Here is a 19,370-nt window from a genome sequence, read left to right on the forward strand (position 1 = left end):
GGAATGTAATTTAGGGACGGAAGGAGTATAGAAAACAAAAATAGTGGAGAGAATTTGAGGAGAGAGAATATATGTTGGGACCACTAGGTGAGAGAAATTGATTAAATATTGTAAAACCTTTCCTAATAAGGAAATGGAGCAAGTATTTAAGAACGGCCGCAAATGAAAAGTGGAGCAAGTATTTAAAAACGGAGGGACGGAGTAATTAGTACTGCTCTAGCTAGCTCAAACTCGACTTCAATGCAATTTTAAAATTCTTGTTCAACCTTGGATTGTTAAAAGCTTGACGCATTGACGCCTTGACTTGTACTTTTGAAGTTTGTTCATGGACATGCTCGTTTGCATTTCAAGTTATAAATCAACTAAACAAGGTTTAGTTAAATAAACATGCCTTCAGATGCTCTAAAGGTTTCGTTATTTCATTTGGATTTTTATGCATCCATATTACTTAATAATTCAAGTTTTTGTCTTCCTATAGAAAGTTGTGAGAAATTTTTCCTGCATGCATGATACAATTGACAATATAATACTTGGTAATCTTTATTTTTAAGTTCAAATTTCCTGTAAAGATAAAAGAAATGTTAAAATAATTTTTAAAATGATAAGAGATTTTTTTTGAGCTTGTCTCGATTACCTTACTTAAGATACTTATTCAAGCTTGCTTATTAACAAACGATTTTGATTAAGTTTGTTTGCAAGTAGTTTGTGAGCGTGCCAAGTTACTTCGGTTAAGGATTACTCCGTAATATACATGGATTCAAACACAGCTATTTAAGCATAATAATACTGGTATTAATCAACACAATTGTAATTCAAGTACACGGTCCATAATCTTATTCAATCACTAATGAGGTAAATAAAGAGAAATTAAAGTGGTGATGACCAATAAAATTGGCTAATAGTTTACAATTAGAGTTTAATGGCAAGCTCAAAATTAGCTCCTTTCTCCCAATTAGCAGGAATAAGAGTAGGTGATTCCACCCACGTGGCATGATTAGTGTTGCTGGCAACAAGAGAGTATCTTATTTTATAACCTCCTTCTACTCTTGGTGGATTTTCCAAGTCCCAAACTGCTCCAAATGGCTTTCTCATGGGCCTCCATTCTTGGGTTTCCTCCTGCATTTCCAATTTTTTAAAAAATAGTTAGAGGCCCAATTGAGCCCAATATACAAATTACTTGTACCAAAAATTGGAGCCCAAAAGTAATATCATTATATAATTAGGCAACTTAATATAATTGAAAGAGCGCAGATCGTCTGTGCGGTGCCTGAATCCTTAAAGCTCGATTCATATCCTATCAAGTATCAACATGTGATATTAGGCCATCTAAAATAACCATGCAATTTGATCCAACTATATCCAATATTCCAATGTGTTTGTATCTTCATATAATTTCATTAATTATTTCAGGCACCTAATTATATTGAGTGATTTTTTTATGACACTATGTATACTCGCGTGTTGACATACCCTTCCACATGTACACGTGTTGTGCATGGGTCGATTTGAGAGCTAAAATTTAAAATGACCCCGAGTGTAGGATAAAAGGGTGGAGGAAACAAACCTGCCAAACTTGAGCACCCACAACGTCATAGAGAGTAGGATTATAAGTGATAATAATGGCCAAGTAGTGAGGGTATCTTGTGCCTTCATGTATATTAATTACGAGGTTTGAACCACCGAAGGTGCAAGGGACTCGACGGTATTCGATGTTAACGACACCATATGCGAGCAGCTCGGCTTCTAACCCGGGCCGGGCCATCTTAGCATAGGCCTTGGCCGGAAATAGGAAATCGGTCCAATCGCCCACCCCGAAATCTGTTGCCACCACCACCACCCCGTCTTCTGTGCATTCTCCTGTCTTGCACCTTACCTAGTAATTATTTAAATCGGGATATTATTGATCAAATATATGCATTAAAAAAAAAAAACATTATGAAACGGAGGGAGTACCTGGTAGCAACCACCACATCCAGTGCCGTTTTTGTAAGGTCTATGGACACCAGCTACATAACCATCATTAGCAGTTCTTCCATATTCTCCATATCCACATGCTCCAGCTGATTAGATGAAATTAAATCCATAATATTAATTATGTATTTATGTTATCACCCACTCACGTCATAATTAACTAATTAAGTATACAACTATAAAATGAACAGTTTAAACATAAGCATAAATTTCATATATTATTTACTAAGGAAAAGAAATTTAATAATTCGTATACTAATTGATCCTACAAAAAACTTTAGTTTGAAGATTATTAAGTACGGAATAATTGATATGTATGGGACTTCAAGGAGTGATAGGTTAGATTGGCCAATAGAAGATCTTTTAAGAATTGTTAAGCATAGTATAGCACCCTAAGGGCTATACGCTACATATAAGAAGCTAATCTACAAAGTAATTACTTCGTATTAATTACATCGGTCCACTCGTGTTTTTACAAAAGAATTATCAAACTTATACCATTTCAGATTATACATTCAATAATGATTATATGTAATCCTAAAATCTATTTATACACCAATTGGTTGTTGGTGTAGTGGTGATTGGGACTACACTTGGTAGGGAGGACTTGTGTTCGATCCCCCGCAACAACAATCGGGGTGGGATTGGAACCTAACCACCCAGAACTGATCCCCGAATCCGGATTAGCCCAAAGGGTGAACAAAAAAATCTATTTATATAGTTACCCTTTAATTTAGCATACATTGAAATAGTTAGTCACTAATTTGTTTCCTCACATATAATACATAAGCATATACTATAATAGAGATCGAATATAACAATATGGTTTTTATTTATATTTATTTTTAATTTTTATTTTTTTAAATTCTTTTATAATTTTTTTATAAATGTGATAATGTTACGGAAAACTATTTAAAATTAAACGTGCCATCGTTTTCACAAAAGTACTCATCAAATAATCAATAAATAACTTTTTTTTTTCTGTACTCGTAAAAAGTTAATAAGGACCTAATAAACCGTAAGCAAAAAACGTACATCACTCTAATATGCAAGTTAAGACACCATGCATGTTCCTGAGAATTAGGCTAGTCTCACGCCAAATTGAAGGCTTAGCTTTGTATATATTCTGACTTTGTACTTTGTGAATATTCAAGAAAAACATTCCTCTTTGTCAAAAAAAAAAAAAAGGAAAACATTCCTAAAATATCTATAAGATATATTTAACAGAAATAAACATAGAGCGAGAAACAAAAAGGCATACTTGGGTTCCCTTGACAATTCGGACTACCAAAATAGGTTGCTCTAGAGCAGATATAATCTTGACCATATCCAAGTACAAATAAAAACATCATTGTTAAAGGAAGTGTAATATTTTTGTAATTAAGGCTAAACCCCATTTTTTTCAAGGATTAGTAGAGATGAAAACACAACAAGCTAAGAATGCAAGAAGCTAATGTAAAAAAAGATAGTTGTAGAAATGGTGAGAAATGAAGCTAGAAACCCTATATTTATAGCACATATTTTTGAATAGAAACAAAAAAATAAAATTAAAAAATTATTTTTTTTAAAAAAAAATGAAAAATTCTAAAAATTTGCCTTCCACTATTGTGACAGAGACAGTAGAGTTATTTAGAGATTATGTACAGTTTAACAATGAACCAATCACTAATAATTTAGTCTTCATTAAACTAAAGTTCCTTATTAGTTTTAATTTAATGTATCAGTCACTTTTTCAGTGCACTTAGGTTTATCATTATATACTTAAGGAAGATGCTATGAGTGATAGTCCTAAAAAATTAAACAAGTACAAGCTGTACAACACTTTTATTTTTTTAGCACTCAAGTATTCAATTTTGTCACAACTGAGTTAGGAGCTTAATTAGGACACAAGGGAATAAAAAATCTCTAGATATTTTCTTATGACTTTTTTTTTTGGACAAATAGTTGTGACATTAGAATTTTGTAGTTAAGTCAAGTCTTATCAACTTTCACAATTTTTTCTTTTTATAGCCATCACATTTTTCATAAATTACATAAAAAAAATATAACATATCATCTTATAAAAGTAATTCTTAAGTAAATTAATGCGCCCATTATCATAAGTAATAGAGAACTTTGATCTTGCCACATTTTTCCAAGACAGTCAACCCCTAAAACACATACTCCCTCCGTCTCCGATTGATAGTCACTTTTGAAGAAAAATCACGGGAATTAAAGAGAATTAAAAAAAAGTACATTGAAAAAGTAAATTTACATTGGGTATGGAAAAAAGTAAAGTGATAAAGTAATTAAAATACATGGGAAAATAAAATTTACATGAGAAAGTTAAATTTGCACAAACATTTTTGCAAATGTTAGAGAATTTTGGTAAAAAAAAATAATATTAATGGTACTTGAAAAAAGCAAATGTGACTAACATTTTGAGTCACCAAAAATGGCAAAAGTGACTATCAATCGGGGACGGAGGGAGTATTAGAGAAAGTAAATAATTTAATTACTTAATATAATTTAAAAATCAACAAAATGCGAATAAAATTAATAAAAGTTGGTTTTTAACAAAGTTTTTCCTCAACAAAAAAAAGTGTTTTAAATTGAGTTATGAATGAAAATATTTATGTTTAACACATGTAGTCGATGTACATGCCATCAATATGACAATACATGTACGGAGTATATGTTGAGGCGGATTGCTACCATAGGCTATACTTAAATCAACGAAATTACCTCTTTGTCAGGCTAGACTCTCCCAATTCAATTCATATCTATTCCAAGTCTTATTACTGAAAGGGATTACTAATGTGCTAGCAAGTTTAATTAACGACAATTAACAATAATCGAAGAACGAAGCAAAGCAAAATAAAGAACACAAACAAAATTACCGTGGGAACCCGAGTACCGGGAGGAAACCCACCAATCTACTATGGAGTAACTTGATGATGATGATTACAAGCTTTCAAAACACCATGAAAGCTCACACCTCACTTAATTCACTCTCTTAAACCCTAAGAAGATGAACTAATAACAAGAGGCTTTTTTCTCTCTTTTAATCTAACATCATCAAGTTACTCCATAGTGGATTGGTGGGTTTCCTCCCGGTACTCGGGTTCCCACGGTAATTTTGTTTGTGTTCTTTATTTTGCTTTGCTTCGTTCTTCGATTATTGTTAATTGTCGTTAATTAAACTTGCTAGCACATTAGTAATCCCTTTCATTTGGTATCAGAGCCAGGTTAATTTGGTCGTATTTTGGATTAGTTTGTGTGAAATTGCTTGTTGTTTGTGATTGAAAAGCCAATTTTTTTGATTCTTTGGTGTTAAAGTTTCAATTTTTTGGTGTTGTGGGTGTTCAAAATTTGAGTGGCTTGTTGGAATTTCAATTGTTTGTTATTGGAATTTGAAATCTTGAATTTTGGGATTGATTAACAATGGAAGACGAGAAACTAAGGATTGAGAAGTTTGATGGAAAAGATTTTGGGTTTTGGAAAATGCAAATAGAGGATTATTTGCACCAAAGGGATCTTTATCAACCTCTTGAGGAAACGAAACCCTCCGGTATGAAGGAGGAGGATTGGAAGGTCTTGGATCGCAAGGCACTTGGAGTAGTGAGATTGTCATTGTCGAGGAATGTTGCCTACAATGTCAAGGATGAGAAGACAACGACGGGTTTGATCAAAACTCTATCAAGTATGTATGAAAAGCCCTCGGCGGTGAACAAGGTTTACTTGATGCGTCGATTGTTTGATTTGAAGATGAGCAATGGTAGCTCGGCCGCGGAACACATGAATGAGTTCAATTCGATATTGAGCCAATTGTCTTTGGTGGAGATTAAGTTTGATGATGAGGTGAAGGCATTGATTTTGTTGTCCTCCTTGCCTACGTCGTGGGAAACGGTGGTGGCCGCTATTAGCAACTCTTCGGGGAAGACGAAGCTAAAGAGTGATGATGTGAGGGATTTGATTTTGAGTGAGAGCACTCGAAGAAGAGAATCTGGGGAGTCATCCGTGATTTGGGTATTTTTATACCCGGCCAGGTGGCCCAACCAGAAAGCGCCATGTGTCCTCCATATAGGTGCCATTTGGACCTATGGAATGATGACACGTGGAGGGTGGACTCTTCTCCGTCCTACGTGGACTGAAGGTCCAGCAGGGATCATTTAGTCGGCGACACGTGTCACCCAAAAAGTGCTTCAGAATCCTTTTGGGTACAGTGACACGTGTCACTCAGGTATTGGCTCTGGGATGGCGGCCTTCTAAGGCCCAAATCCCGAGGCACCGCAAAACGGCGTGACCTAACTCCTAGGTCACCAGATCCTAGGAGGGCACACTTTTCCCTATAAATAGGGAACTTACGTCATTTATGACGACACACATATACACCCAAAAACATATACAAAACAAAAGACACACAATACGAGACAATACGTCACTGACCACAGAGCTGTTGTTTTCAAGGAACACACAGCACTTTACCTGAGCTTGGAATCCAAGCAGATAACTTTACTTCCGCACGTTTTATCTCCGAACATTTACTGACTTAATCTTTGGAGGCGGACCACCGACCATCCGGCGGTCCGTTTGCTTTGCAGGTACAGGCATCCTCAGTTGACTCCAGTTTCAGTGTTGTAACTCTCCCGAGGGATAAAAACCCCCGAAACATTTGGCGCCTTCTGTGGGGAGAGTACCTCTGAAATGGCTTCACAAGAACCTGTACCAAATCCGGAGGCCATTCGGCCTCCAAATGATGTACTGGTCCACACGGACCTTGACTCAGGTGACGACGCTGATGTCGAAACCTATGTGGATCCAAATGGATCCCTCATCTCTAAACGTATCCGCAGTAAGGAACGGCGAGAGCGTCCCCATGATCAGGTAGGACCAAGCAAAACTGCTGGCCAGCCAAAGAAGCCCTCGGGGCGGCCGGTTGATCCTTCCCAGGCGGCAGGATCAACTCCCGTCACTCGGGATGAGCTAATGTCACTCCTGAGTAGTCTCAGGGGTGAAATCAAGCAGCTCGCCTCAAAAAAGTCGCCTACTCCTAGAAAGGAGCAGTCGGCCAAGAAGCCAGCCCAAGCTGGCAAACAGAAGTCGGTCAGGGACCGTCAGCCGACTCCTCATCCTGCTCCTAAGGAGAAGGCCAGGCCCCAATTTGACCTTAATCGGCTCCGTTTCCCAGAAATGGGTGCAAGAAAACCCATCCGGCACATACAGCCGGATGGTAGCAAGAAAACGTTCTCTGACGCTCGGCAATACATTGAGGAGAGGAGAACCCAACAATCAGAGTCGGCTTCAACGTCGACTTATCATGATAGCTTTCGGAATACCTCTGTGAGGTGTTCCCAGTCTGTACACGAGACCCCAGCAAGCAGCCAACGGGTTCAGTCTGGGCCACATGTGAATCAGTCCGCCCAGTACATGGCACAGCCATTGTACCAGGCGCCAGTTGTACCTTACATGCAACCTACCCTCTATGGAGGACAGGCGGCATACGGCTACCAGCCGATGGACTGGCAGCTTAGGCTGCAACACCTTGGAGATCAACCCTCTGCTTTCTCCAGGGAAATAACTGAAGCTGTACAGCCGGCCAAAGTTAAAAACGTTCTGGTTGGAGCCTATGACGGGACCTCCAACCCAGAAGACCACCTGCTAGCATACACCCACCTCATGTATTTACAGGGGTTGGATGATGCCGCATGGTGTCGTTGCTTTCCAGCCACCCTGAAGGGCATAGCCCAGCAATGGTTTGGCAACCTTCCGGCCGGCTGCATAAATAGCTTTAAGACGCTTGCGTTCTTGTTTGCATCGAACTTCTCTATGAACATCCCTGCCAAAAAGACAAGTCTTGACTTGGGCAATGTACAGCAGGGAGATAGAGAAGGTTTGCGATCCTACGTCAGGCGGTTCAATCTGGTCCGAATCCAGATTCATGGGCTGTCTGATGAGGTCGCCTTCACAGACTTCTTTAAGGGTCTGAAGGACGGGTCTACTTTCAAGTATGAACTCGTCCGCAAACAAATCTTTACCCTACAAGGGGCCTTGCGAGAGGCGGACGCCTACATACAGGCGACTGAACTCTGCTCCTCCAATAAGCAGTCGGACCATAAGAAGTCCGACCGACAGAAAGAGACTCGGTCTGCTCAGTTAGCTCCTAAGCCCGAAGCGAGCAAAAAGAAAAAGCAAGTCTGGGCCATTGATAACTCTGGTCAACCGGCCCAGAAGAAGAAAAAAGAATGGAAACCGTACGTGCCAAGGTACGAATTCCACAAGGACTGCTGCTCCATCCTTTTGGAAATTAAGGATCGGCTAACTCTTGAAAAGCCGACTGCCATGAAAGGTTCCGCTGAAAATAGGAACAAGAACAAGCATTGCCATTTCCATGAGGATGTTGGCCATGATACGAACGACTGCTTTAGTCTCAAGCGAGAGCTCGACCGTCTGGCCGACAAAGGACAGCTGAAGTCCTATGTGAAGTCCAAAGTGACTTCAAAAGCAAATCCGGGGCAGTCCAAGAAAAAGACTCCCCAGCCTGCTGTGAGTGCCGAAACTGATGAGGAGCCGGTGTATACCATAGCAGGAGGATTTGCCTGTGGTGGCCCGACCATTCGGGGTACCAAGGACCATCTGAGAAAGATGGTCAATTCTGTTGAGGAGGGGGATACAGCTAGTACATCCACCTTCCCTAAAGTTGTCATCACCGAGCAGGACAGAGGCAAAGTCCGTCGGCCGCATGATGACCCTGTTGTCATCGAGTGTAAAGTCGCCAACTAGCTGGTTGGCCGAATTTTGATTGACACAGGAAGTTCCTCTGACCTCATCAGCCTCAAATGCTTGTCCAATCTCAAGTACAAACCGGATAGCATGATGGAGGTCACCCACACCTTAGTTGGGTTTGGAGGAGGACTTGTGCACCCAGTCGGACGAATCGACCTACCTGTCCGCCTGGGAAGCAAGGGAGATGGTCGGCATATGACCATCCGTTTCCTAGTGGTTGAAGAGCTCACGGCTTACAACCTCATATTTGGCCGACCCACTCTAAATGAGTGTAAAGCCGTCATCATCCCTGCTCTCATGCTGCTCAAGTATGAGAAAGATGATGGAACAGTTGGTTCCCTTAATGGGGACCAAAAGACGGCCCGAGAGTGTTATTTCTCGGACGTCAAGCCTGCGGTCGCAGCATCCGGACGGGGCAAGCAAATGATTGACCTTGACGATGTCCAGGAAGAACAGTCGGCCCCACCAGCCGGAAAGAAAAGAAAGACTGATCAGCTGGTGGTGGTCAAAAAAGAAAAGCAATAGCAATCACTGACCGGGGAAAGGCCGGATGATCTTCGTCCCCAGCCTACTGGAAAGCACATTGATATCCCTCTGGATGATAGCCGTCCAGAGCGAACTGTTAAGGTGGGGACGATTGCCTTTGCAAAGTTGGGTGAAAACCTTCACCAGCTGCTCAAGGATTTCAAAGACATCTTTGCCTTTAATGTGGAAGAGATGCCAGGCATCAGCCCGGATCTCGCTGTCCACAAACTCGCCGTGGATCCTAAAAGGAAGCCCATCCGGCAAAAGAAAAGAAACCACGGCGAAGAAAGAAGTCAGGCGGCAGCTGCCGAAGTAAAAAAGTTGTTAGATGCCAAGTTCATCCGGCCGTGCAACTTCCCTGAGTGGGTAGCTAACGTTGTGTTAGTAAAAAAGCCGAATGGAACTTGGCGGATGTGTGTTGATTACACGGACCTCAACAAGGCCTGTCCAAAGGATAGCTATCCATTGCCTAAGATCGACAGTCTGGTCGACTCAACAGCCGGACATGCCCTGATGAGTTTCATGGACGCCTATTCAGGTTTCCATCAGATCCCCCTCTGGAAAAAAGATCAAGAAAAGACGGCATTCGTCACTGATCAAGGGTTGTTCTGTTATACGGTGATGCCGTTTGGTTTGAAGAATGCGCCTGCTACCTTTCAACGAATGATTAATACTGTCTTCATTAACCAAATCGGAAGGAATGTAGAGGCGTACATTGATGATATGATAGTCAAATCCAAACAGCAGGCGGATCACCTTGCTGATCTCCGAGAAACATTCGCCACACTCAGGCGGCACAAGGTCATGCTTAACCCAAAAAAGTGTGTCTTTGGTGTTGAGTCTGGGAAGTTTCTCGGATTTTTGATTGACCAAAGAGGAATAGAGGTCAACCCTGAGAAAATACAGGCGGTAATTGACATGCAGTCGCCCCGTACTGTGAAGGAAGTGCAAAAACTAACAGGTTGTCTGGCGGCCCTGGGGAGATTCCTCAGCCGTTCAGGCGACAAGTGTCTCTACTTTTTCCAGGCAATCAAAAAGAAGACAAACTTTGAATGGGGGGATGATGCAGAGGCGGCCTTTCAAAAGCTAAAAACTCATCTGCACTCTTTGCCGAGGCTTGTCAGCCCTTTGCCTAAAGAGAAGCTCTTCATGTACTTAGCCGTCTCTGATCATGCCCTCAGTGCTGTCCTCTTAGCTGAAAGAGACGGCATCCAGCTCCCGGTGTATTTCATAAGCCATGTTCTAAGAAACGCGGAGCTTCGGTACCCCATGGTTGAGAAATTCGGCCTTGCCCTTTACATGGCCATCAAGAAGCTTAAACCTTACTTCTTGGCGCATGCGGTAGAGGTCTATACTGACCAACCGATCAAACGGCCACTCACAACCTTGGAGTCTTCTGGACGAATGCTCAAATGGGCGATTGAAATGCAAGGATTAGAAATCACTTACGAGCCAAGGAAGGCAATAAAGGGACAAGCGTTAGCTGACTTTATTGTCGAAATGACAAGGCCGGTTGTTCCGGACCATACAGACCAGGTTTGGAAAGTGTATGTGGATGGGAGCTCCACTGTGAACGGCTGTGGTGCGGGGATTATCTGTCAATCTCCTGAAGGAGATAAGTACGAATACGCACTACGGTTCAAGTTTCAGGTGTCTAATAATGAGGCCGAGTATGAGGCCCTGCTGGCCGGCATCCGGTATTGCAAGGCGGCAGGGGCGAAGAAGATATCCGCCTGCTCTGATTCTCAACTAGTCGTACTCCAGGTTAATGGAACGTACGAGGCCACTCATCCGGCCATGATAAAATATTTGCAGGCGGTCAAGAGTGAAGTTGGGTCACTTGAAGAATTTCATCTAACTCAAGTGCCCAGGTCTTCAAACAATCAGGCGGATGCTCTGTCCAAACTGGCGTCATCCGCCTCCTGTGAAACGCCTCGGTCAGTCTTTTGGGAGGTCATGGAAAAAAGAAGTATATCTGGGGAAGACCCCATTGGAATCCTTGACCGAAGCTCAACTTGGATGGACAGCATCCGGACCTATCTTGCAGACGGCACGCTCCCTGACTCACCACGGGAGGCGGCTGTTCTTAAAAAACGAGCAGCTAACTTCGAGTTGCGGCAAGGAGAGCTCTTCAGGGCTGGCTTTTTGAAACCCCTGTTGAAGTGTGTTACCCCTGAAAAGGGGAAGGAAGTTCTCGAAGAGTTGCATTCGGGATTCTGCGCCTCCCATATAGGCGGCAGATCCCTCGCGGCCAAGGCCAGGCGACTTTACTTTTGGCCAACTCTGGAGTCGGATGCCATGGAAATGGTGAAAAAATGTGACAAGTGCCAAAAGTTTGGCAAGCTCATCCATCGTCCGGCTACAGACCTGACGGCCATCCACAGCCCAATACCCTTTGCCAAATGGGGCATGGACATTCTGGGGCCATATACAACTGCACCAGGCGGCAAGCGCTATATATTGGTGGCTGTGGATTACTTTACCAAGTGGGTAGAGGCTGAGGCAGTCAAAAACATCAAGACTAAAGACGTCATTTCCTTTATCTGGAGGAACATAATCACTCGTTTCGGGGTGCCTATGTCTATGGTTTTTGACGATGGTCCTCAATTTGAGACGCCCCAACTCAAGACTTGGCTGGGAGATCAGGGGGTCTCAAGCTTTTTCGCATCAGTCGGCCGGCCGCAAGCAAACGGCCAGGTCGAAGCCTTCAACAAGTTAATCTCAGACGGGATTAAAAAGAAGATTGAGCGGGCTGGTGGCCTTTGGGCGGATGAATTACCACACGTCCTTTGGTCCATCAGAACGACTGCTAAAGGGGCAACGGGAGAAACCCCATTCCTAATGGTGTATGGTGCAGAAGCTGTTCTGCCCATTGAGCACTATGAGCCGACCCTTCGAATCATGTTGTATGATGAAGAGGCAAATTGGGAGGCCATGCGCCTAACATTGGACTCACTTCCAGAGCGCAGGGGCAATGCTGCCTTGCGTCATGAGATATACCGTCTGAGAATGACTCGGGCTTATAACAAAAGAGTACACAAGCGTCCTCTCAAAGTGGGGGACTTTGTGCTACGGAAAATGGAGGCAGTCGGTAGGGCGAACGAGCAGGGAAAGCTAACCCCAAATTGGGAAGGCCCCTACCGAATTTATGAGGAGGTAAGAGACGGCACCTACCGCCTGGAAGAACCAGACGGCAGGCAGCTGCCCAGAACTTGGAATGTAGACAACTTGAAAAAGTACTACTTCTAAGTACGAATGTAAAGACCTCAATTTTGTAAATCTCCCGTATTGTTAATGAGAATATGCCTTCATTTCCCAACTTATCTTTTTATTTAAGCTTTTTAAGTGTCGCCTGTACCAAATACAGACGGCCAATATATTTGGAAAGCGTCTGTCCCAACAGCAGGCGCCCCAATCCCTCTGAAGGAGCCGATTGTTTTAGAACAGTCGTTCCTACTAAATTCATCAAGTTTACACCAACACTTGACGAATATTTACTTGATCATCAAAGAGGCCTATGGCCGGATGTTAATAAACAAAAAGAGACCGAATGGTCACAAGTCTGCTCCAACATGAGCATGACCGTCTGCTCCAACATGAGTCAGAAAACCGGCGACGTCCATTTGGGCGAATTCGTCGAGGAGAAGCATCTCCCATTTGGGTGGCACATTGCTCTACGAACATATCAAGCGGCCCTACCGAATGCTAAGGCAGCACTCGTAGTCGTTTGTTTTAATCGAAAGTGAAATCTAAAAGACCTGAATTTTCTATTTAACACAGTTGTCACTATTTCATGAGTAGAGGCTAATTGAGGCATAAAGTCGGATGCGCCTGTTATTGCTCAGGGGCAAAACAGGCGGAATATTTGATTAATATACAAGTTAACTACTTAGCACTTATTGAGGCTATTGGCCGGATGACGCCTGATCCTTGCCTATGGGGCAAGACAGGCGGACAATTATTTTTAAAGAAAATTGGTTAAGTTACAAACTTAGCATTTTATCTCAAAGAGGCCTATGGCCGGAGGCGCTTGTTTTTGCTTATGGGGCAGAACAAGCGGAGGTTTACCCTTGGCAAATTAGCTATGTTGGAAATTTGAGTTAGTTCGAGCCAATGGCCGAATGAACACTTGTGTTTGCCAATTCTGGATGGACGCCTGCCGTGTGGTTTGGGGCAATCACCATAGTGATTGATTGACTTAGAAACCATGCATACTCTTCTCAGTATCAAAGATTTCCAAGTCAATCAATCCAATAAACCGAAACCACTCGACATCCGTCCAGGGGCAAGAACATTCGCATGGTATATAGGTTATAATACTTAGCCAAAAACACGCATGCAATGAAAAATTCAAAGTTTGGCATGGAAAGGACAACAATATGGATAACTTCAGCCAAATGGCCGAATGATTCAAATTAAAAAGACCAATCGTCACCAGACGATTGGTTAAGAGTGTTATCTGGCAAAGCCAGAAAGATTGTCAAATTACCCGACCCCTCGGTCGGTAAAGATACAAATACTCGGCACACAGGCCGGAAAAGAAAAGTACATGGCCATTTGGCCGCAGAAAAACATAAAAGCTTAAGTGATCAGGGGAGAGCCTCTTCAGTGGCAGCCGGCCTGTCGTCCTTCGGCTGCTCTTCCTCCTTTTTCTCTGGCTCCTCTGCCTGATCCTCCTCCTCGCCACCAGAGGACGACTCCCCAGAAGAGTCGGACCCAGAACTTTCCTCGGCCTCAGCATTCTCAGCCTCTTCAATAAGGCGAGCGTCGAATGCTTTGCTGGCTTCGTCAAATTTGGATTTCCAAATCTGATAGTCCGAATCCGGCTGTACAGCCGCCCAAGTGTCCCGCATGATGGCTTCATAATCGCTCATCATTTGCTTAACAAGATCCTCTCTCTCTTGATTAGCCACAGACTCAAACTTGGACTTCAGCTGATGCTCCTGGTTGCTGAGGCGCTGCTCCAGGCAGCCCACCTTCTGCTTGGCTCTCTCGGCCTCTTCTTTGGCATCTTGAAGAGGCTCGAGCTTCTCCTTAAGAGTTGTAATCTCTTTCTTAAGGGAAGTGATGCGCAGGCGGGCCGAATCCAGGTCCTTCTTCACCTGCATATTGGCTTCCGCCTGCGAATACATCATATCAAGCGTCAGATACTCATTCTGAGCAATATCAAATTGAGCTCGATCCAAGGCAGACTCGGCCCGAGCTTTAGCGACTGTTACCTCTTTGGATTTCTCCTTGAGGGGTTGCCTAAGCCCATGGACGCGCAGCATGGCCTGCAAAAGAGCCGAATGGTTAAAACCAGGCGGAAAAAGCAATAATGCTTAATAAAAAAATTGCTTGAGCTAAAACTCAAACCTCGCAGAGGTTCCCCAAGATGCCATCCAAGTCAAGGGTGCCGACTCCTCTGACAGACGCCTTGTCGTCGGGATCAACCGCCCTCAGCATGGACTTGGCCATCTGGACAACAGTCGGCCTCTGCACAGGAACTGAGAAGGAGAGAAAGTTAGAAAAAATAACTCAAGCACCTCTAAATGAAAGAACAATAGAGGCGAATGGATTTTACCGTCGTCCTTCTGTTCCTCCTCTCTCCCCAGGCTCCTCTTCTCTCCTGCTGAGCCGACAGCAGTGGTGGGTTGCTTAAAGCCACCCTTCGATGCCCTCTGGGCATCCGGTTTGCTGATCTCCTTTTCAGCTTCGAGAGAAGAGGCGTCTGGGCCCTTCTTGGGCCTATGAGCAATGTGCTTCCGGCCGCCCTTGCCGGATGCGCTCACATCACCCGCCCTAGTCTTTTGGATTTTAGGGTCGGATGGTTTTGAAGGAGATTTGGAAGGCGCACCCTACATCAACACCAGTTAAACGCTCGTTAGAAATCATTCGGGCAAATTTAATATTGGTCAGAAATGAATAACAATTTTCTACCTTGGAGGTGCCGCCAGTTTTCTGCTCGTCCACTTTGGTGTGAGTGGTTACTTCTGCCCTGTTTAGGACATTCGACCTGTATCGAGCAGCAGATACAGCCGGCTTCCTTGTGGCCGAGAGCTTTTCCATTGCTTTGTCTGCAAAAATGAACAAGTGATTAGCATCATTAAACAAGTACTGAAAAGCAAAAGTAAATGGCATATAAAACAGACGGCCGACTACCTCTCGGCATCTCAGAACTTAGCCCACAGGCGGCTAAGAATGTCCCTTCTTCAAACCACTTGTACAAAGGGAGATAGCATTGAGGGGTGACCTCCTTGTCCCCCTCATCATTCGTCCACACGGACACGGTAAACAACCCCGCGTCCATGATCTCCTCCTTCGCCCGCCTAGGAATAGGCGGCAATGCGCTCCTGCCTGCAAGGAGAGGTGGATCCTTATTCCACCTGTTATACTTTTGGTTCAGGCGGCTATCGGCAGACTTGACTATGTAAAACTTAGTCCTCCAGTCTTTCCACTTGTTCTCTTTGCCAACAGCCATCATGTACCCCTTGCAAGTGGTCAAGGTGTACCAGCCTTCACCGCCCCTAGAAGGCGCCCTGCTCAGATAGTGCATGTGGGCGAACGCTTCAAAACTCGCCTCCACTTGCAGCATCTCACAGGCGGCAACGTACCCCAGAATATTGATCCAGGAGTTGGGTACAAGTTGCCAGATACCCAGTTGGTATCCGTCCAAGATCCTCTCCACGGCCGGATGGAGAGGGAAGCGGAGGCCAGCCTGGAAGGCCGCTTCATAGCAGCCGAATGCTTTGTCTTGATAGCTGGCCAGGCTCGGCCAGGTTATGGTGTCGCCCTCGTTAGGGACCGACAAAGAGTAGCCATAGCCTAGGACGACCTTGCGCCTAAAATTGGCAAGGCCGGATGCCATGGCGCTCCGCCTGCCTGGCGGAACATGCTGAAAGTAGGGGGCTCTTTCCAAGCGCTTGGAAGCACTCGGCTCGGCCCAGCTTTCCCCCCTATCCACTGCCAGGGACTCTCTGGCAGAATCTATGTTTGATCTAGCCTCCTCTGAAGTTACGGAGGCATTCTCTGAAGAAGATGACGAGGCCGACTCGTCATCAGAACTCTCATCAGAGCTAGGGGACCGCCGACTGGTGCTAGCGGGGTCCTCCCCTAGACTCTCTTCCGGCGCCTGTCCAGAAGGCCCGGGTTGATATTCTTCATCCGCCTCCATCAGGATTCCATCACTGGGAGTTCCACTGGATGTGGGCGAATGGTAATAAGTGGGGGTAGGAGGAAGATAGGAGGGGCTGTCAGGGTGTTCCGACAGCTCACTTCGAGGCACTCTTATTGAGCCGTCAGAAAAAACAGTCGACCCATCCGAATGGTAGAAAACTCCATCGGAGCTACACTGCCTTGCTGTTCTTTTGATTCTGGCCATAGTGTCCTGCACAGACACGGAAACGGTCGGATTCGGAGAAGTTCGCAAAGCAGGGTCTTTGGCCAAGCATTCGGCACTGCTAGTTCTAGATTCAGCCGTCCCCGGTGACCGGCTGATCACTATCCTACGCCGTGCCGCATGCAATTGGGGAGCCATCTTTTCGAAAACAAAGAAAAAATGAAGTAAAAAGAAAATACAGGCGTTACCTTTAGAAGAAGGGAGAAAGACGCCTGGTTGAGTAAAGAACGGTCGGACTGTTGGCCGAGTGTCGGATGCTTGAAAAACGCTTAGGGAATTTTGAGATTCCTTAAGTCAAAAAGTCCAAGATTCTCCAGAGATTCGTCAAGGTGTGAATCCAAAGGGGGGGTCAAACCTTACTATTTATAGGGGGGTAAAAACCCTAATTTTTCCCTCTAGTAATTTTTGAATCCGACCACTCAGATACTGACACCTGTCACAGGAGTCACGTGCAATGCATGTGTCCCCTGTGAGGGGCAAATGATTTGGGTATTTTTATACCCGGCCAGGTGGCCCAACCAGAAAGCGCCACGTGTCCTCCATATAGGTGCCATTTGGACCTATGGAATGATGACACGTGGAGGGTGGACTCTTCTCCGTCCTACGTGGACTGAAGGTCCAGCAGGGATCATTCAGTCGGCGACACGTGTCACCCAAAAAGTGCTTCAGAATCCTTTTGGGTACAGTGACACGTGTCACTCAGGTATTGGCTCTGGGATGGCGGCCTTCTAAGGCCCAAATCCCGAGGCACCGCAAAACGGCGTGACCTAACTCCTAGGTCACCAGATCCTAGGAGGGCACACTTTTCCCTATAAATAGGGAACTTACGTCATTTATGACGACACACATATACACCCAAAAACATATACAAAACAAAAGACACACAATACGAGACAATACGTCACTGACCACAGAGCTGTTGTTTTCAAGGAACACACAGCACTTTACCTGAGCTTGGAATCCAAGCAGATAACTTTACTTCCGCACGTTTTATCTCCGAACATTTACTGACTTAATCTTTGGAGGCGGACCACCGACCATCCGGCGGTCCGTTTGCTTTGCAGGTACAGGCATCCTCAGTTGACTCCAGTTTCAGTGTTGTAACTCTCCCGAGGGATAAAAACCCCCGAAACAATCCGGAGAGGCATATGCGTTTGAGAGTAGGGGAAGGGGAAGACAACAAGGTGGGAGTGCTAGTCATCATGGGAGGTCGAAGAGTAGAGGGCCAGGAAGATCGAATACCAATGTGTTGTGTTGGGGATGTGGCGGCGAGGGGCATGTGAAGAGAAGTTGCCCCAAAATTAAGAAGAAGGGGAAGGACAAGAGCCAAGGGAGTGATGAGGATGAGGATGCATCCACAAACTCGGTGATGGAGTATGATTCGGATGCTTTGTGTGTAAGCACGGAGTGCTTCGTGGATGCTTGGGTTCTTGATTCCGGATCTTCAGTTCATTCCACTCCATGTAAGGAGTTGTTTCGGAGGTTCAAGTCCGAAAAGCTTGAGGATGTTCACCTTGCAAATGGTGAATGTGTCGAAGTCATGGGGAGTGGAGATGTGAGTGTGAAGCTCACGAATGGTGGCTTGTTGGAGTTGAAGGATGTCATGTACATCCCAAAGTTGAAGAAAAGTTTGATTTCCGTATGCAAACTCGACAAAGCCGGCTACAAGGTTGTGTTTGAGAGAGGGTCTTGGAGGATTGTCAAGGGAGCTCTTGTTGAAGCCCATGGGACATTGAATGGTTCCTTGTACACCTCGGGGAACACATGTGTAGGTGTTGAAGGGGGATGTGATTCATTGAAGATGGTGTCGTTTGGTGAAACGAGCCAAAAGAAGGGAGCTCACATGGGAGTTGTGAGTGATGTGAAGAAGACACACAAGGATGTTGTGTGGGTGAAGAATGTGCACAAGGGTGTTGCGCATGAAAAGCTAGCTAAGGGTGTTGTGTTTGGGTGGGAGCATGGTCGGAATACTCTACAAACAAAGGGAAAGGCCAAAAGCTCGTGTGTTGTCATGGATGGTGTCAAGTTCGGGTGGGAGCATGGTGGAAATGCTCGGAGAACAAAGAAAAATTCCATTGCTTGTGATGTTGATTCGGGATTGGATGAGACCTCGGTTCTCCTTCCTTGGTAGAAAGGGAGTGTAGGTTGGTGCTTCATCGGTTGAGAGGAAGTAATGGTGCTCTCTTGGTGAGAAGAGAGTGTGTTTGTTTGCTTTCTTGGTGAAGAGAAAGTGTTTGTGTCAAGGTTGGTGTAGACCTTGGTGTTTTGTCCTTGGTATAAAGGATGTGCCTATCTTCTTTGATGTTTAGGAAGTAGATAGGTGTGCTTTGGAGATTGATGATGATGATGTTGTGTTCATTGGTTGTGTGTGATCCCTTGGAGATAACCATATTTCCGGATTGGGAGATTGAAAGGTTATGGAGAGATGTTGCTCAACAATGGATGTGTTTTGAGTATATATGAGATGCACACTTGAACCGATCTCCAGGTGGGAGATTGTTGGGGTTTGAAATATGTGGAGAGTGGTTCAAGAGTATGGAGGCATAAGGGAGATGCAAAAGGGGAAGCTGGATGGAGAAAGTTCGACCGAACTCCGTCCATAGTATTGCTGAGGTTCGGTCGAACCTCGAGACAGGGAGTTTGTAAAACTTCGTAAAAAAAGGTGGAGTGGTCGAACCACCGCAGGTCCGACCGAACCACCGCAGGTTCGACCGAACTCCGGGTAGGTTCG

The 19,370-nt window shown here is 44.6% G+C and overlaps 1 protein-coding gene across 1 annotated transcript; it reads right to left on the reverse strand.

The window, feature by feature from the left end:
* Positions 1–770: 770 nt before the first annotated feature.
* On the reverse strand, positions 771–3,422 carry LOC145580045 (expansin-like B1). The gene is made up of 4 exons (XM_081637367.1): positions 3,233–3,422; positions 1,954–2,060; positions 1,565–1,873; positions 771–1,116 (listed from the first exon to the last, which is right to left on the reverse strand). Exons 1-4 carry the CDS (start codon positions 3,366–3,368, stop codon positions 910–912), a joined length of 759 nt encoding a protein of 252 aa, XP_081493493.1. The 5' UTR covers positions 3,369–3,422; the 3' UTR covers positions 771–909.
* Between the last annotated feature and the right edge of the window lie 15,948 nt (positions 3,423–19,370).

The sequence above is a fragment of the Chenopodium album genome, chromosome 2 (assembly GCF_948465745.1).
Source record: "Chenopodium album chromosome 2, dcCheAlbu1.1, whole genome shotgun sequence".
NCBI classification, from domain to species: domain Eukaryota; kingdom Viridiplantae; phylum Streptophyta; class Magnoliopsida; order Caryophyllales; family Amaranthaceae; genus Chenopodium; species Chenopodium album.